This window comes from Chaetura pelagica, unplaced genomic scaffold (assembly GCF_000747805.2).
Source record: "Chaetura pelagica isolate M959 unplaced genomic scaffold, ChaPel_1.0 scaffold689, whole genome shotgun sequence".
NCBI classification, from domain to species: domain Eukaryota; kingdom Metazoa; phylum Chordata; class Aves; order Apodiformes; family Apodidae; genus Chaetura; species Chaetura pelagica.
Window position 1 is genome coordinate 71241 of NW_009954635.1, and position 26138 is coordinate 97378.

At 44.0% G+C, this 26138-nt stretch overlaps 1 protein-coding gene across 1 annotated transcript; it reads right to left on the reverse strand.

The window, feature by feature from the left end:
- Positions 1-8718: 8718 nt before the first annotated feature.
- On the reverse strand, positions 8719-12721 carry LYPD6B (LY6/PLAUR domain containing 6B). Its single transcript, XM_010005588.1, has 4 exons — positions 12604-12721; positions 11371-11469; positions 10315-10445; positions 8719-8886 (listed from the first exon to the last, which is right to left on the reverse strand). The coding sequence occupies exons 1-4, from the start codon at positions 12719-12721 to the stop codon at positions 8719-8721; spliced, it is 516 nt and encodes a 171-aa protein (XP_010003890.1).
- Between the last annotated feature and the right edge of the window lie 13417 nt (positions 12722-26138).

A 26138-nucleotide genomic window follows, 5' to 3' on the forward strand; every position in this document is an offset into this window, starting at 1 on the left:
AGCAGGAATCCTGAGCAAGGGTTTGTCCAAAGCCCTCACTGGAAAAGGAGGGTGACACAGCCCTGCACCCATTTCTGAGGACCTCCCTGGTGAAGGCTCCATTAAGGCACGCCAGAATGTCAACCAGATAGACAGCTGGAACACCAAGGAATATCAGATGCAATGGAGTTTCTGCTACAAACTCATAATTCTCTAAAGAAATAAGGTTGGAAGGGACCTCAGAAGGTTCCTGGCCCAACCCTCCTGCCAGGAGCTTGGCTAACTCGGATGCTACATCAGGTTGCTTAGGACTTGATCCAATTTAGTTCTGAAAACCCTTCTTGGCCTCCTGTTCCAGAGCTTAACTCTTCTGACTAGGAAGAGTTTCTTCCTTCTTTTTACTCAGAGCTGGTGGCACCCAGGCATGTGCAGCCTGAGACACCCACTTCTCCCTGTAGTTCACAATGACTCCAAGTTCACTCCTCATTATACCCAAAATATGTTTAAGACACCCCAGAAGTATTTTGCTATGAAAAGTCTGTTTAAACTTGGGGTGTTACAGCCCAGGCAAACTGACAAATTCAATCCACTGATTTTAAAACCCATGGCTACAACCACAAGGTGTAAGATCCTTCTTCTTCTTTCTGTTCATGACTTTCATACTTCATATTCTTCTGCAGGTTGGTCACAAATTAAAACTGAGCAGTTTGGGCTCAACTATTTTCATCCTTCATTCAATGTGGGTAGATTGTGACTTGATTCTTAACACATTCCTGGAATCCCAGCCAAAAAGGGACATGGGGAAAGGCCAAGAGTGTTAAGGAAGAACCATTTGTAACAAGTTTGGGGGCTGCAGCCACCTGCATTAGGGGTATTCTTCTTTGTCAGAGTAGGGGGAATTCAACAATGGAACCTGTGAATGTAAAACCATGAGGAAACACTCTGCCAGTTTGTAAGACCTAACCCCACACATACCTTATTCCAATGCCATGTTTTGTATAAATTCAGTGAAAATCACTGCAAGTGAACTTGTCATTCACTTTATTTTCACTTGACTTAATATTGTGTTTACCCCACCTCCACTCACATATGGACTTTCTACTTAAGACACTTCATTCTGCTCCTGCATTCCCATCCCAGATCAGCACCCTGTCACCCTGGTTGCAGTGGCACAGCTCAAAGGGCAGAGATTTTTGAAAACCCCAAACAATAAATGCTGAGACTGGGACAAATGAACATAAATGAGCTCTGCAACGTGGCCTTTAAGCCCTCGAGTAACAACGTGACCTTCCTTCTTGCATAAATCTATCCAAACATCAAACATCTCCACTCCCCCTCCCTTGACTGCAGCTTCTAACACAGCACTGACAACGTTAACAATTACTTTATCCAATCACCATCAAATTTCAGCTACCTAAAATGATGAATTATGACTTCTAAATATAGTCATTCTTTTATCTTCACCAACTCTCTCCCCCAAACTCACTGCTGCTTTCTTGGCACCTCCTGGATTTCCTGAAGAACAAATGACATGAAAAGCTTCATAGAAACCACCAGACATGTACTTTCTTAATCTTCTTTTGATGTTACCTGCTACAAAAACCTGAAATGGGCATTTTGTTCTGTTGGAATGAGCTGACTGTGTGCTGCTCATTTCCTTAATTTGGAATTTTCCCCTGCAGCTGGGCCTTGGTACCTCGGGTGAGTTCAGTGTGGCAGCACATTCCTTGCTTTGAAACTGTTCTGATTAAACGTAACAGGACATTTTGTCTCAATTTAAAGCACAGTATTTTAGTGCAAGTTCAGGGGGATAGCATGGGTGTAGTGACATTTATCAATAGTTACAACATAGAGTTCCAAGAAGAAGAAAAGGAACAATCTAATCTCTGTCCTTGGCATGATAATTTGCCTTTTACTTTCTTCATTTTCATATATTAGTTTGAAAAGCAGAGGACCAAAACAATCAGCAACAGATGTTCCATACAATCAACATGGTACATGAATTCAGTTAGCATGCAAATTGTCATCCCTGGGCTATTCATGTGGATTGCTGGGAAAACAGGCAGCCTGTCTTGCACAGATAGAAGGGTTTTGATTAAAATGTCTGTATTCAATCACATATTTAATCACCATCCCCTTTTTTATCTCAGCTACGATGACTGGTAGCTATTATGACAAAAATTTGAAAATGTGCATGACGCACAGTGGCACCCAGGAGCCTGATAGGTGGTCTGTGCTTGATCAAAATGATCAAAGCTTTGTCCTATGTCTCCCTCTGCTCCACCTCACCACAACAACTTTAAATACACAAAACATGACTTATAGGAGGGTGTGCTATACTTTCTCGCTCTTAGGCTAGTGTGTCACAAACTGCACCTTAGTTTTTCAGTGAAACCAATAAATTATGTTTCTTTCTCCTTATAAGTAACAACAGATGACTGTGTTGTCTACTCAGAAATGGGTTCTCAGGGTAATTCAGAAGAATAGAGACTTATAACCTGTGTACACATAAATGGTGAGCAAATCCTAAGAAGATATTGAATGTGTCCTAAAAAGAGCTTATTCAAACCATTCTGAATCTTAAGAGTCATCCTTGTGCTATCCTGGCACTCGCTTTCTAGTTGTGGATGGCTGACAGAAGGACAGAGAATAGTAGTAGGAAAAACTATAATTGTTATTTCTTCTTTTAAAATCTTAAAAGTGAGTTAGTTAGAATTTTGGCCAGAATATATATTGCTTATTCAATGAATGAGATACTGAAAACCAAAACGACATGAGCAGCCTCTGAAGAACAGACTGTGGACATTTTACTCACTCTCATAAGTGCTTGCTCATGAGAAGAGTTCTGCTGGTTTCAAAGGGACTATTTTTGTGAGTTGCATTAACCCATATTCGCTTAAAAAGGAAAACTGTCAAATGGGCTGAAGACTGTTTTTCAGGACATTGTAAATTTGGTATCACCCTAAATGGCAACATATCAAGTAAGGAGAAATTCTCTACTGGGGTAATCTGAGGATCAGGTACAGCACAGTACTGAAATGATGAAGAAAGAAAAGCAAGACTTAGTTCAAAGAAAATTCCAGGGCATGACCAAACTGAGATTATTTACAAATATGGCAAATAAAAGCAGAATTTTTCTAAGTCTAGAGAAATTAGCAACCAGACCCAAAAGGTTGAAACAGGGACTTGGGAATATTCACCCTATCAAAGCAGAAGAGAAAATAATCAGAAAAAGACAATTAACTGAAGAAACCTGGGTAGCAGAAATGCCAAGGAACAGACCTGAATTAAAAGGAAGTGTCTCTGCATCTGCTGAAACCTGCACAAGTGAACACAAGGTCACAATACTGGCTATACTCAGGCCATGTTTAGAAATATGCAAAATGGGAAGATTAACAAGGATTCATAGTTTTGAGAAACAAATGGTGTCTGAGATTATCATCCTTCATTGGGGTTGTGTGCTGACCTTGATTAGCTCTGCTTCTGCTGAAATACCCTTTCATAGGCAAAGGGGCAAGAGAGGTACAGTGAATTTTACTTTCAGAGGATGAAGCTGGGTGGATGGCTTTTGAGAATTAAGCCTTTTCAAATAGAACATCTGATAATTCCTGTGTCCTTTCAATGTGCCTTGAGCTATGACAACCCAGCCTCTCTCTGGAGTACCAAAACAATACCCATATGTCTTCCATTACAGAACATTAAGTGACAGAAAATTTCAAATATGGGATAAAGAAGAGAGATGGCAAGTAAATAAATGAAGAATCATGACAGTGCCCACTAGATGTGCTATTACACAGCTGATGTTCTATAAAGACAGTGTTCACTCTGGTTTTGTAACAGCTCTGTTGGCAATGGGAGGCTCATGTTGTTACTTAGAAATGAAAGGCTGTAGCTGAGCCATTTAGGTTAAGAAGAAAGGCCAAGTGCCATAACAAGAAAGGCAACATATGCCAGTGGATCAGATGCAATTTGTATATTTTAACATTGAAACATTCTGTCCTGATTAAAGCTTAATTGGCCAAAACACTGACTCCGCAGACTTCTTGGCTACAATGAACACAAATATTTAAAAGCACAGTTCTTGATTAAAACATTGACTGTGTACCATGACTAAAAGCACTAATATTTAAACAATAAGGAAAGGAATGAAGATATAAAATGTTCCCAAGTTACCCAACTCAGGACATTTTGTCTCAATTTAAATACTACAGCATTATACTTAAAATTACCAGTTATTACATCAATCACATTTTTAGAAATCATAAAATCACAGAACAGTTTGGGTTGGAAGGGACCTTAAAGATCACCCAGTCCCACCCCCCTGCATGGGCAGGGACACCTCCCAGCAGCCCAGGTTTCCCCAAGCCCCCTCCAACCTGCCCTTGAAGGGGGCAGATGGCAAATGCTGGACTTCAAACGACTTCACTAATGATGACAGCAATCCCATTTTCAGAAATGCAAATTAAATCCAGTTCTCTTCATGCCTTCTAAGTGCCTCTGGGCACAGCCTGGCTGGAGCAGGACAGATTGCCCTCCAAGAAGGCAGGGTTGGCATCACAGGAGACTCCTGAAGCCACCACTGGTAAACATCAAAGCAGACAAAATGATAACAGTGTCCTGGAGCCATGACAGAATTTCATTTAAACTAGGATGTAGCCAGTGTTTCCTTAGCTGCAGCAGCCTCCCCAGGACACAGAGATATGCACACATTCATGAGCCATAATGGTACCTGAGATCTTTTCCTCAGTGGAGCAGCACCTGCAACATAAAGCCAGGTACACATTCTACTGGAAGACCAGGAGAGCAGGGTGGCACTCATCTAGAAACTGAAATTGAACCCACCAGGGCTGATTTGCAGCTCCCTTGCTGCCCAGCACACAGCAGAAGAGAAAGAGCTGCAGAATCTGCCCTCGGTGCCATTTCAGCTCAGGTCCCTCAGCCCCAACAAACAACTGAAAGAACCGTGAAAGGATTGTTATCTTTCTCACAACAAATCTTTCCCACCAGCTAATCTTTCCCTATTTTTAATGCAAAGTGCCATTTCTGGAGAAGACTTCCAACAGTAACACAGCAGTAAGAAAGCACCATGCAAAGCAACACTAAACAGAGAAGCTTTTAAGAAGAAATCTTCTAGACTGTAAAATAATTCATCATTACACATATACCTTATAAAACAACATTGATCTTTCCTCAGCTGCACAAATTGGTGAACTTGCCATCACTCATGAATTCTTTCCAGGTTCTCAGGGCAATACAAAGGGATAATTTTGCCCACAGAGGCAGATGAGTGTGTGGCACCCACTGGTGTCCCTGGAGAGAACCCCCTGCCCCACTGCTGAGCGAGAAAGCAGCACTTGACCTGCTCTTGTTGGAAGCTGGATGTGGCCAGAAGAACCAGCAAGCACATTTCTGCAGGGCAGGTTATGGCTGTGCACTCACAGACATGGCATATCCAAGGCTGTGTGGCTGATTTAGGCACTAGCAAGTCACACCTATTTCAGTTACCACATCTGTGAACCAAGACCAAGATGAAATGAAATACAGCAGGGAGAGCCTGAGGATTATTATTATTATTATTATTATTATTCTCAAATCAAACAAAACTCTCCTAAGCTCCTCAGTGGGTACTTCAGACAGAGGGACTCCTTCAGACTGAAGAGAAAATACAGCTGATATTTCAATCTATTTCATAAAACACCAACATTCTGCCCAGAAGTTCAGGTTGCAGTTGCCCCCACAGCCACTCGTTAGTCAGCCCCAAAACATGCACACTGTGAATTTTAGCACTGTTTCCTCTACTGCCCAAACTCACTGCTGGCCCTTCAAAGTCAGCATTTAATAGTGCCCTGCAATAAAGTGTAGGCAGAAACATGCAGGTTTTCACACACTTCAGAAGCAGCCAAGGGTGAAACTGATATTCACTCTTCAACTCTCTTTATTTCTTCAGCCAACCCATTTCTTCTGCCTCTTGGTGCAGCATTAACTGCAGTGACAGCTTTTGCATATTCATTGTTCTACTCTCCTAAGCTCCTCAGTGGGTACTTCAGACAGAGGGACTCCTTCAGACTGAAGAGAAAATACAGCTGATATTTCAATCTATTTCATAAAACACCAACATTCTGCCCAGAAGTTCAGGTTGCAGTTGCCCCCACAGCCACTCGTTAGTCAGCCCCAAAACATGCACACTGTGAATTTTAGCACTGTTTCCTCTACTGCCCAAACTCACTGCTGGCCCTTCAAAGTCAGCATTTAATAGTGCCCTGCAATAAAGTGTAGGCAGAAACATGCAGGTTTTCACACACTTCAGAAGCAGCCAAGGGTGAAACTGATATTCACTCTTCAACTCTCTTTATTTCTTCAGCCAACCCATTTCTTCTGCCTCTTGGTGCAGCATTAACTGCAGTGACAGCTTTTGCATATTCATTGTTCTAGAAACAACAGTCCTGAAGTCTGCAATAGCAAAGGTTTTGGTGCACCAAGAGGACTAGAACTCATCCTCAATATCCTCCACTATTGGAATTCTACTATGCTAAAAAATAAACTCTTGGCAACACCAAATCCTTTCATACACCCACGGTGCTGTCTTTCCTGTCACTGTGAAGAAGAGGACAATGAAAACCAAGGACACTATTTTGGCACTTGAGTGGAATTATTCCATTTATTATTTTTTTTTAAATTCCAAACAATTCTTTACCCAATGCATGAAGCTTTTAAATGATGAGCAGCTTTCTTTTGCAGTGTGGGAATAAAAAAAAACAACATAAAATACTCAGTTCAGCCAAGGAAAACACACCCAGAGAGAGACATCCCCTCCCAAAAGGTCCTGTGGCAGGTTTGGAGAACCTGCAGCCCATTCCCTCTGCCACTGGGTCCTCCCTCAGGGCAGCTCTCCAGAGTCTCCCTGGCAATTCCAAGCACTCTGGATTGGTGTTTGTGGTAATAAACAAAAGTCTGCATTTATTGTAAGCTATTTGCAGTAAATACTTATCAGACTATAGGGCACTTGAAGGCTTTAAAATTGCAATCATTATTCCCAGAAGCTGAACTATGGGAGCACCCAGGGCAAAACCAGGAGAATAACATGACCTGAAACATGGAAGACAACTTGCTTTCACTTCCCTAAGGAATTCCCTGTTAAGCAGAGAGCAAACCTGGAATGATTTTCCTACAAGAACAAGTTCAAGTACCCTGTAGATCAAGCAGCAAACCAGTGGTGTTTAATGATGCAAAACACGGGACGTGCTCGTTCTTGTGTCTGACACCAAGATCAAGCCTAGAGGCAGGGATGGATGATCCCTGGACAGAGAGAAAAAATCCCTCAAAGTTCTCACCATCCTCAGCTCCATGGCCTGTTGGATGGCACAGAAATGGCCATCAGAACCCAGAGCCTGGAAAACCCTGGCTTAGACAGCAAGAACTCTTTTGCATAGGCAAGGAAAAAGTGTTTCCAGCCCATTTTTGTAGCCAATTGCCTGTCAACAAACCACAGCCTGGCTTTTAGGCTAAGTGATATATTCTAAAAATATCACATCAGCAAATGTAGAATGTAAACAAAACCAACAACATTTCAAGAATCTATTTTTCCACTGCTAGTCAAACACATTCAGTGACATAAAATAGCAAACAATGAAGCTGATATTTATGTTTAAAAAAAGACAACACCCAACATATAGTTCCTTGATTTTTTCAGAGAGCAGTTTGGATTCTACTTTTCAGTTTTAATGATCCATCCTCCCTGAAAAATACTTCAGCAGTTCCTCAGAATTTAAACCATCTCGTTGAAGAGGAGAAAAAAAAGCCTTTACAAAAAGATCAGAACAATCTGCCTGATTCATAATATTAATAAATGAACTAAATAATTTAGAAAAAGAGGAAAAAAAGTGAGATGCATTTCTTCAGCCCTGCTGGGTGAAATCCTCAGCTGTGCTGCAAGTTTCTGAGGTCATCAGAGACAGTTCCTGGGGATGGTTGGGCACGACTGGGTCAACAGGAGCAGCTGAAATTGTTCAGGATTTTGGCTCATGTAAAACCCTACTGAGAAGGCACTTCAGGACCTGCTGGTCTACACGACCAGTCATGTAAATGATAAAGAAGTCAAAGAGTCCAACTGTGCAAAGAAACTCCATTAAAACGCCCAATATTGCAATGAAAAACAGAGGGGAAAGAATTCTAATTCAGGTGCTTGAACAGTTCACAATTTTTAGAACCCTGCCATGGGCAGGGACACCTCCCACCAGCCCAGGCTGCTCCAAGCCCCATCCAACCTGCCCTTCAGCACTGCCAGGGAGGGGGGCAATATCAAGACAAGAAACTCCATCTTATTGATGCACAATGAAAGAGCAGTTGAAAGAGAGTTTTCCTCGAGGGACTTGCTGGCAACATCGCCCGTGGAAAGTTCCATTTCATCCCACCTGGCCAAGTGATTGCCTGCAGACAATCTTCTCCTTTCAAAAAAAGAACATGTCAAGCATTCTCATCACAGAAGAGTGAACTGCACCAGCCTGAGTCCCACCCCACTGCCTGGTCAGCCAGCAGGTTGTTGCGCTGCTCTTCTCCTGAGCACCACAGCCCGCGTGAAGCACCTTCACGAGAACACCCCGGGCCTTTCCACCGTCCCCTGCAGTTTTCTGTCACTAAGAAGCACTTCTCCTTGAAGACACGGCCTCCCTCGGGGGTTCCCAGGCCCACGGGGAGGGGGGTGGGACCTCTCAAGCAGGTGTGTCGGGAGGGCACTTGGTGTCACGACAAGGCCAGGGCGGCCAGGGCGGCCAGCAGGGCGGCGGCGCTGACCCTCCTCCCGCTGCCGCCCGACGTCCTCCGGGCGTGCAAGACGGCAAACACGGCGTTGGTGTGGTTGGTTGGGATCTCCACGTTGCAGATCATGCCCTCACAGCAGGACACGCACTCCTGTGGGGAGAAGGGGAGGTCGCTGGGCAGCTCAGCGGCGGCTGCCGGGGACGGGCGCGGTTTCCTACGGGTTGGGGAAGGCTACGGAGCATCTGTGCGGGGACTTGTCCTGCACATGGTGCACCAGAGCCTTCCCAGAGCAGCTCCTCAGCTAGGGCTGTCACTAGGCTTGGGAACTGTGGGGTAACACAGCCAGCTCAGCTGTCCCCACAGCTTCAGTGATGCTGCAGAACACAGAGGATCACAGAACTGTCACGGTTGGAAAAGACCTCCCAGGCCATCCAGCCCAACCACCCACCCAGGGGAAAACAAACAAAGGAAACAACAGAACGCCCACACAAAACCACAACCACACCCCCCACAAACCCAACGACACACAGCTCACAAAAAGCCCCCCCCATGCCCACTAGAGCATGGCCTGAAGTGCCACAGCTACAGGTTTCTTAAATGCCTCCAGGGATGGTGCCTCCACCACCTCCCTGGGCAGCTGTTCCAGGGCCTGACCACTCTTTCAGCATAGAAATTCTTCCTCACATCCCATCTGAACCTCCCCTGCTGCAGAATTTCCTCTGGTCCTGTCATTGCTCACTTGGGAGAAGACCCCAACACCCACCTCCCCGCAACCTCCTTTCAGGCAACTGTAGAGAGCAATGAGGTCTCCCCTCAGCCTCCTCTTCTCCAAACTAAACATCCCCAGTTCCCTCAGCCTCTCCTTGTATGACTTGTTCTCCAGACCCTTCCCCATCTTGGCAGCTCTCCTCTGGACACCCTCCAGCCCCTCAGTGTCCTTGCAGTGACAGCTTTCCACCACTTTCCCCTTCCAACGTGTCAGCTGCCAACGTGCACATCAATATTTAAATTCTCAGCTTAAAAAGCTCTGACTGTAAAAACTCTGCTCCCCTTCACTCTTCCCCTCAAGCTGTTACATTCAGTGCAGCTTTGCCTGATGATCTTCAGGCTTGCTTTGCTCAGTCCTCTGGTGCCACAGAACCCCTGACACAGCTGATTTGCAGGAGGGAACCCCAAAATAATTTTGCCTTACTTGACACTCCTTCCTGGAAAAGCCAAACTAATGCCAGTTTTTATCTAATCCAAGGGCACAAGAACCCTTGTGAGATCAAAGGCAGCAGAGGGCAGGCTGCATAGTTATTCCATGCCCTCAGTCCACCAAAACCTGTTGATATCAATGAAGTTGATTCAGAAAACAAACAGATCCCTTCCTATTCAAACACGGGTGCCGCCTGCTTCATCTTCGCTGTGCCTGACATCTTTCATGTTAAAAATAACCCAGCTAAGCATCTCAGCTGTGAAGGAATTGATGGATAAGGCTGGAGAGGGTGTCTTGGCACATCCCCTTCAGCTCAGCAGGGAAAACAGGTACTGAAATGCAAACCAACGAGCTGCTCTTACACCCAGAGCAGTGCTTACTGTGTGGCCGCTTTCCCCGTGGTGGTGGCAGCCAACAAAGTGACATTCCTCTCCCGTGGCACATTTCTTGGTGACCGACGTGCTCTTCCCGTGCTCTGTGAAGAGATGAACTGTCAAGCAGTACTGAGTACCTGCAAAACAAAGGCAGGGGAAAGGCCTGGTTTGCACCAAGGACGCACTCACTCGCAGGGTTTAAGAAGTTTCCCCCAGTTCAGCAACACCTGCCCATAAAAATCACTTAACTGGGGCAGCAAAAAGCCACCTTTCAACTTGATCAGAACACCACCCAGCAAGAAACCAGTTAGTGATGACATCTTAGAACTTAACTGACCCTTCAAACCTCTAGAAAGGCTGTTATAAATTAAACTACTTATCAGCACTATAACCCACACATTTCTCTTCCGTTCTCTACTATATTTTTTTGCAGCACCTTCTTGTTCTCTTTCTTTCAGCCATGTTCCCTCATTCCTCTAGATCAGCTCTTCCCCCTTCCCACTGTGACTCTGAATTTCACTGCAAATAAAAACAAGGAAACAAATTTCCATTCTTTTGTGTGTATCTGCCCAGTCATTCAGGTCTTGCTGCTAGAAAAAACATTCTCTCTTGGGCTGGTAGCCAAAAGGAAGGGAATAAGGCTACAAAGGCAACTCTTACTTCTTTTCCTAAATAACATCTGTAAAATTAATTCCTGGGAAGCACATAGTTACCTACATATAGGCACACAAGCATATAATTTATTATTATACCATCAACATATTAGTATGGGTTAATATTAATATATTTGTATGGGTTAATATTATTAATATATTGTTCTAGATTATAAAAAACTGGTTTCTACATCCATATATATAAAAAGAACTCTCTCACTCTTGCTTTGCACTCTGAAATGGTCACAATATGACCCTCAGCAGAAAACATGTGGCTCAGGATTACTAATAAGAGAACTGAGGGCACCAGTGTGTTGGGATGTGCATCCTCTTCACCCACAAGGTGGCCAAGCCAGGGAAAAGCAGATGTAACTGTCATAAAGAATCTCCTGAGCACAGAGGCACTTACTTTCAGGGCACCATCTATCTTCAGCCCATCTGTTACAGTTGTAATTGTCCACTGCATTGTCACAGGTGAAGCACTTGAAGCTGTTTGGAAACGGAGTGGCTTGAAAAGTATTAAAATAAGAGTAAGTTTGCAGATACTTAGAAATAAAACTAAATATTCAAAACAATATTGTGTTTGTACACACACACAAAACCATACTGCATCCATCTACAACTTTCCCATGACACATCTCTTTGGACAAATAAAGCCTATGAGACAAGTTTTGTAGAGAGCTTCTACGTTTCTAACTGCTTTTGCTCTGCCTGAACTTTGAAACATCCCCTGTTTTCATTCTCTGGCAACCCAAAATACCATTTAAGCAGTGGTGGGGAAAACAGGAAAGAGAAAAATCTCATATCTATCTATATATCTATATAGATATGCACAAGATAGCACAACCACAGGTATGCTTGGACAGGTACAGAAACACAATCTACATCAAATAGCTCTTGGTTCCTTTGATGGAAAAACTACATCTCCAAAAACAGCTTCAGGTCTTGAAATCTGAACCCTTTGACAAAAGGGGTTCTTTAGGTTCTAGAGGACTATTTTATATATTTATATTATGTAGATGAGATTTTAAGTGACTTTAAGATGCACAGTTCCCTAAATGCACATGCATTCCCATTATCTCAAGCTGTCCTGACTGTTTCAATGATTCTGTGATCATGAAAATCTTCTCCCTCTTCAATGAGGGGAGAGAACACTCCTGATGCCAGATAAGAGGCAAAAAAAGATGATGCCATTAGTGACAACTGGCTTCACAGGTCTCACCAGGTTTCTAATTACCTTCAGCTTGAATTAATTGCACACAGCTCACCTATTCTTTCCCTTACAAAAACCCCAACAAGATAAAAAGACAAAAACACCTGCTCTGACTTATTTATGAGAAATCCCCTGCATAATTTGCTCTGTGGGAAGGTATTTCACAGACAGGAAAACACAAGAAAAGCACTTAAAATGCAAAAAAACCACTGCCCTGATGCCTTTCATTCAGCAATTCATTCAGCCAACTTACAAAATCCTAGAAAGAAGCTGAACTGCTGCAGATGGAAAAGCAAAGGTTCTCTTTAAAACTCTTCCACCTCTGAAGACAACAAACTCCTAAAATGCCAAGGGCTGGAAGGGTATGGCAACTACCTGCAGTGTTAAGCTCCAAAAGCAGAGAAAATCAGAGTGTAGCTGCCTACTCACGGTCCAGTGGAGGTCTCACGTTGTGGAAGTTGATGTTCTCAGCTGAAACCCAGTTTCCCCAGAGGATGAGGAAGGGCAGGAAGGCTCCGGCCAGCGGGTGACAGAACAACAACAACATGCTGAGTGGAAAGCAAAGCTCTGAGGCCTGGGAAGGAAAGGGAACACAGCATTCAGAGGGAAGCACGAAGAGCTGAGCGAGCAGGACTCCCCATTTCCTACGAACCTCTCCCGAAAGCTTGAACTTTCAGTCCCTAGAGGGTGGGAAATGCAAGGAGGCATGGAATGATGCCCAGTGCAAAGCTGAGCAGTTACTGCCTTCTGCTGGCCAGCCTCCTGCACCGGGCCCTGCAGCCTCCTCAGGCTTCAGAAAGTCACCATCACTCCCTCCATCGTGTCTGTCCAGCCCAGCCCTGCCCACCTTGGGTGCCCCTCCAAGCCTCCCTCCAAATCAGCACCAACACTGAGCTCCTCTACATCCTGCTTGAAACAGCCAATATTGCAACACCAGGAAAGCAAGCAAGATGCAGACAAATGTCATTTTTACCAGCAACAGCCTAGAACCCCAAACCAATTCCCCACCTGTTGTAGGTAAGTATGTCCATTAACTTCACCTGAATTAGAAGTGCACAGAGTGCACAGCACTAAAGATCATGAGTGTAAATTAAATGAGTTTCTTTTTAAGTGCAAACCAAGGGCATGTTAGGGAAGTGCCTGGTGATGGCACAGAAGTTAAGGACACCTGCAAAGCAGGAGGTTCAGGGAGATGAGACAGATGCTCTGGGGTGCTCTGTGTGTTTGGGTCCCCGTGGGTACTTTGCTGTGGCTTTAGAGAGAACAGCAGCTGATGACTGAAGGTCCTGGTCAGCTTGGTGTGCACACACAGAGGTCAGGCAACCTGCAGTGATGTGCAGCCCTTGCTGAGCTATCAAGAAGCAGCAGCTCAAGCAGCACCTTGCCCAGGCAAATTCCCAGCAGGAGAAACCAGCCCGGGTGGAGAAGGCTCCAGCCAAACCAGAGATGTGGCTCTGAGCTGCCAAGCACCTTCATTCAGAAATAACTTTTTGCCTGGGTTTTGGTGCTTTGTTTTCTTATTGGTTTTGGTTTGGTTTTTGGGGGATTGTTTGTTGTTGATTTTTTTCCCCTAATTGACAGACAAATGACTTGAAAGATCCACTTGATGCACTGGGAGTTCAACCATCCTACTGAAGATTTCTTTCTGTTGTTTTTTTCAAATCACAGCTTTATGAATGTATTTCATCAGGTCCTGAGAAGGCCACAGCACACCTCTCCTGCCAGCACACCTCCAAGACTATTAGCTGTGGATGGTCCAGATTTCTGCTGACCACAGCCCAGGATCTAAAGAAGGATTAAGAAGAAGAATCTGTGGAAAACAAACAGCAACTGAGCATCATCATTCTGTCCTGAAGGAACTAATTGGCTGAAGCACTCCATGTCTTTATTTATATTAAAAGTTAAGATAGAATTGTGGTGGGTTTCAGAACAAAACAGTCCAAAGAAGCACCTGAACTCCACAGAATGGCTCTGCCCCACTGAGTTCTGTTCTACTGCAGAATGCAGATTCTCTCCTTCCTGAGATACCCCCGTGTCAAAAAAGACAAATGAAAGACAAAAAGTGAAGCTGTGGGACTGCTCAGTCCTTCCAGGAGGATGAGTTTACTTCTCTTGAAAGCAAAAACCATTATTCAGGCAACAACCTGGGTGGGATCACCCTATTACAGATGATTACATCCCTCACACTCTAGAGACATCCAAGCTTTCAACACATGCTGTGATCAAAATAGAAGCACTAATCAGCAGCAAGGGGACCTACAAGAGCAAAGACAATCATCAGCCTCCAGGTTAGAGGGTGTTAGCAAAGTATGAAGGGAACAGGCCCCCCCACAGTTCATTCCTTACTGAAACAGCAACACGAAAAGGTTGGTCAAACCCCCATCACTGCTGCAAAATGCTAAACAAATGTAAGATGCCACAGGTACCAGAAGCACAAAACATTACAGTGACTTCTATTAAATTACCCTTTCCACGAAAATAGCCAATCTGAGAAAAAACTGACTGGTGAAGATGCACAAAGGCTGACTTAGGAGATCCTTGTTCCTATGCAGAGAAAAATTCTTCCGTGGTGATTCAAACCCCCAAACACCCCCAAAGCACAGAATATGAAAGGCAGTTCTGACCAGCAGGTCAGTAATGTCCCCTTTGTCTGATGGAGAAGACACATCCCCCCTATCCCTCACCTTCCAGGTTGTCCTTTCCTCCTCTTTCCCATGGACAACTCCTGCCATCCATTACTGGAGAACAAAGGCAGAACAACGAGGTGTTGGCTCATCCTTACACTCATCCCATTGATTCCACTAGTCTCCACAAAGAAATGAGAGCTGCTTGGAACAGCAAGGTGGAACTGAGCTGAGCCACTTTTCCCTGCCTCCCCCTAGCCCCTCAGAGGAAGACAGGGATGGCACAGCCAGTGATGCTGCACAAAAACAAGCTACTCTTACCAGTGGGACACCTGGGGACAAACTGGTCCCCTAGCCCAGGGAGGGAGGGACACAGAAATATGTTGGTACCATCCCAATCTCTGCATCCTTTGCTAGGACACCTTGAAGGTTGCAAGCAAAGAACCAGCTCCAAGCCAGAGCTGCTACATATTTAATTTAACTCAATATTTTTTTATAATAAGTACAGAAAGTGATGCCAAATTGTGGAATTAAAAATTCAGGAACTCCAGTACAAGTAGGTACCAGTTTTCAGAACCACACGTTCCTGGTCCCCACATTCCCTGGCTCCTGTGTCCCTGGACAACCTGGGATCCAGTTCTCACTGACTCCAACAAGGCAGTGTCAGACCCTTAATGCACAGGTAAGAGCAAGAGAAGAACCTTTGTGTGCCTCTAGTGTCAACATCCTTCTTCATGGTTTCCTTGCAAAGCAGCTTTATTTATGCCCCTTGAATAGCACAAGCAAGTCACTTTTGAATTGGCAAAATGGTTTTAATCCAACAGCAAATGTCAGTGCATTTCTGGCAGCTCAACAGCATTTAACTCCTTCCACGTGGGAAGACACAGTATTGAAGCATTTCCATGTGTAACACTGCAACATTTGCCACTTCAATGTGTATTTTCTGCAGCTTCCATAAGGCTGAGGAAAATCTGCCTTTATGGGGAGCCTGGTTTGTAACCTGATCTGATGCACCTGGAGAGGAAAGAAAAGGCTCCACTACACTTGTGCCAGATTTCTGCAAAGCCACCCACCCTCCTGCTCCCCTCCCCCAGGTTCCCTCTGCTCTCCCCAGGGAAGCTCCTGCCAAATGGAAAATTTTAGAGAGTATAAACACCCAAAAAGTGAGACTTCAGGTGGTGTGGAGCAGAGAAAATTGACCTCACCATTTGCTGCGCTCAAAGGTGTCCTTGTTTGCTAACCAGGCCAAGAAATAATGGCTGTTGTTTGACACAGTCTTGGTTACACAGCTGCACCAGGAGTCCTTCTCAAATAAAATGGGAAAATAGTGGTCAAAAGTAGCTTTCATAGCTTATCCAAAGCTCTTAAATGCTTATTTTCTTCGTAGTCTCTTATCTCTGCTCTGCTTGCACAGAATATTATCCACTATCAGGAGCAAAGGTTTCATTGTGCCCAATTAGGAGCTCTCATTAAAGCAGGAAAAAACCTGTCAGAAGATAGAAATTAACTTAGATCAACAAGAGCAAACGTGGAGACATGGTTTTCCTGGGGTGAGGGAAGGAGACCCACGTGGGAAGGGCTGTGTGCTCTGCAAGGAGCTTCACTGAAGCACATTTCAAGAAACTGCTGAGGAACACAATGGCTGAAATCATGAACAGGCACCAGGAGGCTTTCAACTGTGTGACAGAAGAGCAGGAAGCAGGCTGCTCCATTTCTGATCTTAATAAAATTCAAGTCTGTCGACCTTGTTTTTCCTGGCAGACTCCTGGGGAGGATTAGCAGATCTAACATCAGATATGGAATGCAAATGGAACTTCCTCCTGTCATTTAGTAAGCAATTTTCAGGTGCTGTAAGATAATTGCAAATGCTTATGTTAAGCTTGTTAAATACCACTTCAGGACATAAGAGTTAGAAATACCTAGGCAGAAAGGTATGTGTGTTAAGGGCTGAAAAAGTGAAATGCAACACACCTGACATCATCAGGTGCTCCCTACAACAAATCAGAAGGGCCCAAAGTGACACTTCCAACTTACCCAAAAGGACAAAAATAGCTCCTTGGCTCCCCCCCCTCCCCTTTTCTTCAAAACCAACACTGCCATTCTCATGCCTTCCTCTGTTTGATTTGATCTGTGAGCCACCCCTGCAAAACTCAGGGAGTGAATAAGGGGGGAAAAAGGATTAAGAGAAAACCTTCACTTTCCTTGGGAAATAGGGGGAGCACATGAAAAATAAAATGGGGGAAGGAAAGGAAGACTTTTCAACAACTAAAAAGCCAACCAAACACCAAAACACTGCGACAGATTTGCATATTAGAACTATTTGTTACCCAAGTTCCATGTTTTCTGAGCAAATTAGAACTATTGGTTATAGAAGTTCCATCTTCTCTTACCTACTGATTGGAAATGACTGGTTTCTGATTTCTTTCTCCTGCCATCATGCCACCATTGGTGCAGAACACCCCAGGAAAACAGCTTTTCCCACCTTTCAGACATCTGCAGCTACCAACACTGACAGACAAAAATGTCAGTCATCAACCTCATTTTGAAACACAACACTTTATCTACACCCACAGCACACTGAAACAAGCCTGGAACTAAATTTGGTCTTCATTACAAGAAATTATAAGGTCCTTTATCTAAGATCTCAAAAAAGTAACACACATGCAGCTCTGGTCATGACAACAGCATTTGGCTTGGGGTTCAGTGCTGGCATGGGAAGCTGTGAGGCAACCCAACTGGGAGACACAGAGGTGTCTGACTGCACCACACACACAACTGCAATGATTTTGAAAGAGATCCATGTCTGATTAAGGTGATAAATCTGATAAGTGCCAGGATAAAGCATGTAGCTGCTTTTAAGCTCATAGAAAGAAAACTGCATGACGTGATGTTACATCTCGTTCCTTCCAGAGCCAAAACTGCTCAGCACCAACTAGTCTTCAGCACTCACATTTATTTTAAAACTCAGAATCCCATCTCAGCTTTGGAGAGCAATTTATTCACTCTAAAAATCCATCACTGAGAGATAAATCTCTTCTTGCCTTCTGCACACATGGGACCTCCTCAAAGAGCTGCACTTTGTCAGAGCTCTGGGTGACCAAACGTTCCACAGTTCAGCTTGTGGCAGCTTCTATATGTCACATAAGCAACTGTTTGAAAGGTCTCTCTCTCACCTGTGCAAGGCTGGGAAGAGGCACTTAAGTTACTCTAGAGACTAAAAATTATAGGAATAGGCAGCATTTGTTCTTACCTTGAGCTCATCAAAGCACTTCTGTAAAGATCAGGTTAATTTTATCAGTTTTACAGAATATTTTGTCAATGCCTCAGTGTGTCAGACCATTCTTAAGTAGTGAGGCCTCACTCCAAATGGTGGGACAGACCCAACCAGCTGAAAGCAGAAGACAAAATCCTGATTTTCAGTATCCTGCTATAAGTTCAGCTGCAAACCACAGTCATTATTTAAAAGACCTCTTTATTCCTGCCAAGCTACTCCTGTTCAGTGAGACTACAAGGTAATATGCTGCACGTTGCACAAGAATCAGGTTCTTCCAGACCTACTTTAGAGCATGACAAAGCTGGGACAACAGCATTGCTCCAATGAAATCAAGAGATACCTGGACATTTCTATATACCATCCACTAATTATTACCAAATGGAAAATGCAGGTCTTCAGAGAGTTCAAATCACCCTCAGAAATATGCCCTGGTTGTTCTGCCTGGTTTTCCAAGTGAAATCCTATTTCTAACACAAACTATGCCCCCAATACACAATCACATGCACCATGAAGTTACACTTATCACTCTAGACAATAAAACATAACACATTCTGGACAGGAGAAATCAGAACCAACACAACCTCCACTTGTGAAATAAACATTACATTCCCTTTCCAATCACGATCGCAAATCAAATGTGCACAGAAAAGATTTGCTAGGAGAAACCAGTCCTGCCTCTAGTCTAAAATTCACCCAAACCCACAGAAACACGGAATGGTTTGGGTGGGAAGGGACCTGTGTTTGAGCCTGTGAGATCAGACAAACTAGATATGAGAGTTTCTGCATCACAAAGGACGTTTCTCACAACCTCACACTCGGTTGTATTTTAAAGCTAAGACTGAAGCACCAGCTGAGCTCATACACCTGGAAAGTGCTTCATACTCATCACTGATGCCTGGAGTGAATTCACTGACATCAGCCTTCACTTACTCACTCATGGTCATTATCTCAGCATCATGGGTGGTTTGGTTGGTTTTATTCCCCAGCTGCTGGGAGAGAATAAAGGGTGCAAGAAAATCAGTGCCCTCATTCCTTCCTCCACTCTTAGTAGCAACCAAACAGAGAGCTCAAGTACTGCAGATGTGCCAGCACAAACTCACACACTGAATGGGAAGAGAAGGTGCAGCAGCTTTGCCTGGTTTCACCACACCAAGTGCCAGGGTCCAAGCTCTCATGGCAAGATGTCTTTGCTTCACTGAAAGCTCATCCTGTGTTCTCTACATGAGAGAGACTGGTTTTGCCTTCACTTTTCTCAGTAACTAGAAAATGGTCAGCAAGGACCTTCTGCCACCAGTTTATACCAGTTTGAAGCAGCAGAATCACAGAAGCACAGACTGGTTTGGGTGGGAAGGGACCTTAAAGATCATCCAATTCCAACCCCCTGCATGGGCAGGGACACCTCCCACCAGCCCAGGATGCTCCAAGCTCCATCCAACCTGCCCTTCAACACTGCCAGGGATGGGGCAGCCACAGCTTCTCTGGGCAACCTGGGCCAGGCTCTCACCACCCTCACAGAGAAGAATTTCCTCCTCATGTCTCACCTAAATCTCCCCTCTTTCAGCTTGAAACTGTTCCCCCCATCCAGGCACACAGCAAGCAGCACAAACTAATCTGCACTGCCACTCAAGGGAACCACACACAGAGTCAAGCACTGATTTGTATTGGCAGGGTTTAAGGTGTGAAATTTATAGCACTGGTACTTGTCTTGATACTATCTTTGCCTCATGCATAGATCAGCTTTCTGTTACTGTGCAATCCTTGAAACCATAAACAATTATCATCATCTCCTTGGGTGCACCAGGAATTCCTGCAAATGCCTCTGGAGGGATCCCAGCAGCTCCCAGCCCTGCCACCCCATGTCCAGGGAACCACAAACTATTGAATGCATCAAGTTGAAAAACTCCTGGTGAAAAATGAACAGTCTTGTCTCTGTATTGAACTTACTGAGAAGAACCTTTTGTTCAGAAGCATCTGAACTCATTTCAAGAGCTGCCAAGTCTCATTTCCAAGGAACACATAAACCTGAATTAAACTCCCCATTGAAAATATAACTTTAAAAGCAGAAATCTTTTGCAGGTCCTACTTCAATGGCCTACATGATGTTTAAGTTTATTTAAAGGATTGATTTGCACTGCAAAGGTGCTGGAGGCAGGAAAAGAGTGAAATTCTGCTGACTATCAATACAGAATCAACCATCCAACTGACACAAAAACTACCTTGAAATCACACTGCTCACAGAGCTGCACTGCAGATCAGTGCCAGACACCACCTATAACATCACTAGCAGTGTAACAGACTAGTTTGGAGCAGAAAATTAACCATAGTGTCACTGATGACACTTCTGAGAACTCTTCAGTGCACAAAATCCCTCCTCCTCCCCATTGCTCTTCCACATTTCGAAGGCACAGACTCCGGACACTGAAAACTGACCAAGTATGAGAGTTATTCCCTGTATCCTGCCTTGCCCTGCACCAGCTGGCATAAAGCAAACAGTCTTGCAGAGGGAGATCCCAGCAGATTAACCTCAGACCCCCTCCCAGTTTTCAAAATCTCAGGCTACTCCACTCTGCTGCAATGGACACTTCACCCAGAGCTGCTTTTCTGCTGAATTTTTCCCTCCTCCTATTTGCCACTGGAGGGTGAGCTGAGAAGCTGGGCCTGAGGAGAGTCCTTCTGATGATGCCTTTTTAGAAAAATCTTAAATATACATGTCAGGACGTATCTATAAGCACCTTTTAAGGCACTGAAGGGAAGATTTTTCCCTTCTGAGGGGAAGATTTACTTGGAAGATACATCCAGAGGGATGTGAACTCTGCAAAAGCAAGAGATGAAAGGGGGGCAAGGAGAAACAGGCTTCATTTTTCTGTGAGTGCTAAAAAAGTCTGATTCCATTCCTTGCACAGACACAAAAAGGCTCAAGAGTCATTTGTTGGTTTTTGAAATTCCTTAAATGAATGAGGCTTCATAAATTGCTGAGCCATCCAACCTGACCTGGTGTATGATGGCCTTGACTTCCAATCAACACTCTCAAATCCAGACAGATGAAAAGAGCAAAACAAGCAAAGAGCCATTTTTCCTAGCTGAGAACTGCTCCTTACCAGCAGCATTTGGCACAGTTCATTGTCTGGACAGCCTCAGGCAGCCTCCTGTTGCATTGTGAGAGGAAAGTGATTTGCCCTCATTGCAAGGGGAGGGACAATAGCAGCAGCAAAGGGTCCCTCCCTTTCACAGCTTCACAAAAGCTGTGTTGACATATATGCCATCCCCTCACCTGCAGGACCCAGACACTGCCCTGTTCTCTTCCTCTAAGGCTCAGATTTCTGGAGCAGGAGCACACAGCTTCCACATCTGCAGACACAGCCTGGCATTAAGCATCCCTACCTGGATAGAATCACATCTCACTCCAAATATTTGAGAATAATTGATTTTGCACACTCGCTCTCCTTTTCCTTCACCATAAACATCCCTGCTCTAGCACTGGAATCACATCCCTGGGCATGGCAGCTGAAAGGCAATCACACTTCCATCACCTTGCAGGTTTCACTTGCTAGAGGCTGAGCCTTGGATATTACAGTAGCTAAGGCAACATTCCCAGGATTCAGGAAAAAAACCCAAACATGCCTAATTTCTGCTCTTTTCATCACTGCCCAGGACAGACAGACATATATTTCAAGGCCTTTTTTCTATAATATTTTTCACTAAAGTGCCACTATATATATTTCTTTAAAGCTTGAATTGACCCTGTGCAGCAGACAAGGAGACAGTAATTTTCCAGGACCAGCCACTTGTGTGGGAACAGCATCAGCAAGTCCCCTCACTTCTTCCAGCTGTGGCTCCCACTTACTCCCCTGGCAGTTGCTGCAGTTAATTCAATAACAGCACCAGTTATAGCACAAATTTTAATCATTTGGAATGGTCCCACGCTCAACTTAGCAACATATTGAATATTGGAAGGCATCAGGTAAAAGTCCATTGGATGAAAAGTTCCAATCCTGACCCCTGTTCTGTCCCCACCAAAGGAACAGGGCAACCTTCTCATCTCTTCACCCTGCAAAAGAGACTGTGACTGTGGGTTACAATTCATGGCCTTTGTTCCAAAGAAAGCAACCAAGCACCGTGGTTTTGTGTAGTAGAAAAGTTCCCTTCCCTTGACACACACTTCCCATTTCTTAGCTGGTTTGGGTTGGGTTTTTTCCTTATCTCTTAGTGTGATGCTCTCAAGGCAGTGAAATCCTCTCCCTTGCTAGAGGAGGTCCATAAAAGCTTTATAATTACAGTAACAGAACTGGATCTTATCCAGGATCCTCCAGCCCTTCCCAGTGCCCTCCAAGGCCAGCAAAGCTGTCAACCCCTCAAATGTGTCCTTCCCACCCCTGCATCTCTGAAGCCCTTCCTGAGAAGAGATCACCTTTAGCTTCTTTTTAAACTGAAAGAGGGGAGATTTAAAGAAGAAATTCTTCACCATGAGGGTAAGAAGGCACTGGCCCAGGTTGCCCAGGGAAGCTGTGGCTGCCCCATCCCTGGCAGTGTTGAAGGGCAGGTTGGATGGGGCTTGGAGCAGCCTGGGCTGCTGGGAGGTGTCCCTGCCCATGCAGGGGGGTTGGAACCTGCTGATCATTAAGGTTCTTTTCAACCTTCACCATTCTATGAGTCTATGATTCTGGGTATTCCTGCAGTGCAGAGGCTGGTTTGTATTTCTCAAACCTTAATACTCAATAAACACAACAAAGCTCATGGCTTAATCCTCTCAGTCAAGGCAATGGAATAATAAAAGAAGTCATTTATAATCTGAGCTCAGTTTTCATCCAAGTAGAAGAGCAAGAGAAAGAGACAAAGCACAGGTTCTACCTCTGCACTTACCTGCCCAAGAGACAATGACACATCACTGAATAAACTGGCAGGTAACAAGTACCAATAAGAAAAATGCCTCTGGGTGGAGAGATTTATTTTCTATGCATGTTGCCTGCAATGGGCAGGATTTAAGTTGACATATTGAAGGTAATTTTTCAGTTTCCTTCATTTCCTGCTCACAAACCCAGAGAAATTCTGACCAGAGAAGCACCACAAACAGGGGAAAAAATAAACAAATAAAAGCTACTTTACTGAAGACAATAAATCCCTGGCAGGTCAGGCAACCCTGAGTAGCAGCATAGAAGCACTGCAGTTTAGAAGTGAATGCCAATATCTGCATCTGGAATATCAGCAGTTGTTTTGAGGCAGAATTTCTTCAGGGATTCATGAAGTGCTCTGAGGGGACTGGGCTCAAACTTGAGAGCCAAATGCTCTTTGGCTTTTTCCTTCTATTAAACTCAATTTCCACAAAGCCTGACAACTCTCCATTTCAGAGACTAGTAGACACCCAATGCTGCTAAGCTAACTGAAGACAACTGAGACAGTTTACCAGCTGGGCCACATGTAAAATGCTCAGTGCAAACCCTGCGATATCTGCCCACTGCATTTCAAAACAGGTGCCCAACTCAACTGCAAGGGTGAATAAATAGTTGATTGTAGCTGTTCCTCCTTTACTGTGCTTTTCCCCACACCAAAGGCCAGTTCCAGAGAATGATCAGATGCCATTTGAGTCAGCTATCCATAGAAATGAACACAGATGAAAACTTGCCTTACTAGTATTCCCCTCCAAACAGAAGCAATTCACTGGGGGAAAGAAGAAATCTTATTCCTTTTGTGAAAGGGAGCTCACTTTCTAACTTTGCACAATCAAAGGCACCATGTGCTTTTTCAGAAGGCTACTCAGAGCCTCCCAGAAATCCTTTGTGTAACCCTGGGTCTGCTTCAGGCAGGTAGGTCATTATCAAATTAGTGCCAGGATAAGCTGGAAAGAAAAACACAAAGAATTCCCTGGTGAGGAAACAAAACAAACAACAAAAAATAATCCAAACAAACCAACCACTGGTAATAGAAAAAAAAAAAACCCAAATATTATTAAGAATTTAAAAAAACCAAACCCTAGTCATGGAAAAGCCCCAAAACTAGCAGAGAATAAACACTAGTAAGAAAAACCCTGCAGTCTTGTAACAAAATCTATTGCACACCTTTCTTTATTATTAGTCTCTTTATGTCTATATTCTTTCACCAGGCTGTGTAGATTTCCCTCAGCACTTGCAAACATGACATGAAAAGGGCAAAAAGAAGAAGTAGAAGGAAACAGAGATGTTAAGCCATCCAGGTTTGTAGGATTTCACTATTGTTTCTTTGCACTGACAATGCACAAGGATTTCAACATGTCTTTCAATACTCTCCCTGAATGGATGAGAGCAGTGGTGCTTCACTTGATTTTCTCCCATTAGATAACACATTTTTTAAGGTGTTTGGGTTTTTTTCTGCCAGGCTTCTTCCCTGGAGGGACAGAAATGCTGGGCTGGAAGGTGGCTCAGCCCTGCGAGATGAAGCAGGAGTTGCCAAGTTCTCTCTTCTCCAAAACTGCCCAGCAATGAGTGGGTTCAGGGAACACACCAGTATCTCAGCAGTAATTCCTCCTGTGTATATTCAACCCCCTCACCCCCTTCCTGACACTCTGCAATCAGGAGCTTCCTGGGGCAGAATCAGTGCCCATACCTGGGGGTTTAACTGCCTGTGGATGGCTGGGTTAATTGAACTGCCCATGGGTTATTGCCCTCAGGTTTGGAACCCACCTAAGGTTCTGGTAACCACAGCATCCCCAGGCAATAAACTGCAAAGTACAAACATGTACCTTTAGAAAAAGTTCTTCCTTTTCTTTGTTTTGAAACCTGCTTCATTTTATGGCATCTAAGCCCTGCACTGTGGCAAACCTTGAAGGACCATTCTCTTCCTGGCCATAATTCCACTGCTGCCCCCTCCCCCCATCCCTGGCACAGCTCTCTCTTTGAGCTGAAAAGGCAAAATTTTGTCATAGCAGTTGAAGATCTTTGTTTCTCTTTACTGTTCCCTGCACCTTTTTTGGTTCATGGAATATATTATGAAATGAAGGGGAAAGCATCCACTGAACAATGTGGGGGTACATATTACAAGAGAGGGGGAGACACACACACCCTAAACTCCAACCTAACCAGACTTCATACCTAAACTGAAGGGAAAAATCACATTTTCTTTCCTGTTAATAGGCCACTAAATTTCCTGTTGTTAACTATATTACTTTTCACAATGTAGGTCACAAAATACACCAATTAACCATGAGTTAGAAAGACACCTTTTGAGAGGTTAAAGGACTTTCAGGACTTGTCACTTGAGAATAAGCCCTACAGGCACATCAAGCAGCTCCTCAGAACATATTCTTTGAACAACTGATGAATAAAGAGTTTCAGAGGGTAACTTGTAGCTTATTACTTTTATTCTGGTACCTCTAACCTGATGCATGGGTTGTGTAGAAGGTGACACAAACAGAAAAGCAATTACCTGCTTCAAGGATTTACAGCTGTGCATAAACAAAATAAGCACATAAATGAAACCTTTTCAGACTCAGAGCTCCAATTCCAAGTGTCAGCCTGGAGCAAAATTTTATGTCTGAGCTACAGCATTAAATCTCCCAAACATGGTAGGGTTCAAAAAGAACATCTTCTCAGAATGACAGAAGGAGGGAAAACAGGGAAAAGAAATGCAGGATGGGGCTGCATCAATAAACATTACAAGACAATTAGATAAAAATATGGAAAGAAGGGCCAGGACAAGTTAACTGGGGAAGAACTAGAAAGTGAGTTGATTCAGCAAACTTCAGAGCTTTAAGTGTAAACTGAAGAATTTAACTAAACTAAATTACTAATTACACAGAACTAGATTACCCAGCAAGTGGAAAGCTATCCCCCTCCATGGCACCAGGCACATGTATAGGAAGCAATAAACTTTATTGCAGGAAAAAAGAAGTTTGACTATCTTTTGAAATAAGAGAACTTGCTTGCTGCAATTCTGTGCTGTCTCATCTGCCATGAATGGGCTTTGGTGATTGAAAACCAGCAGCAGGGAAAAGAAAAAAAAAAGAGACAACATTCCTGAACAGTTTTCAGCAAAACCTTCTCAGTGTCTTTATACATTGCCAGGGAAACTTTGCAATACCTACAAAGAAGTGGAGG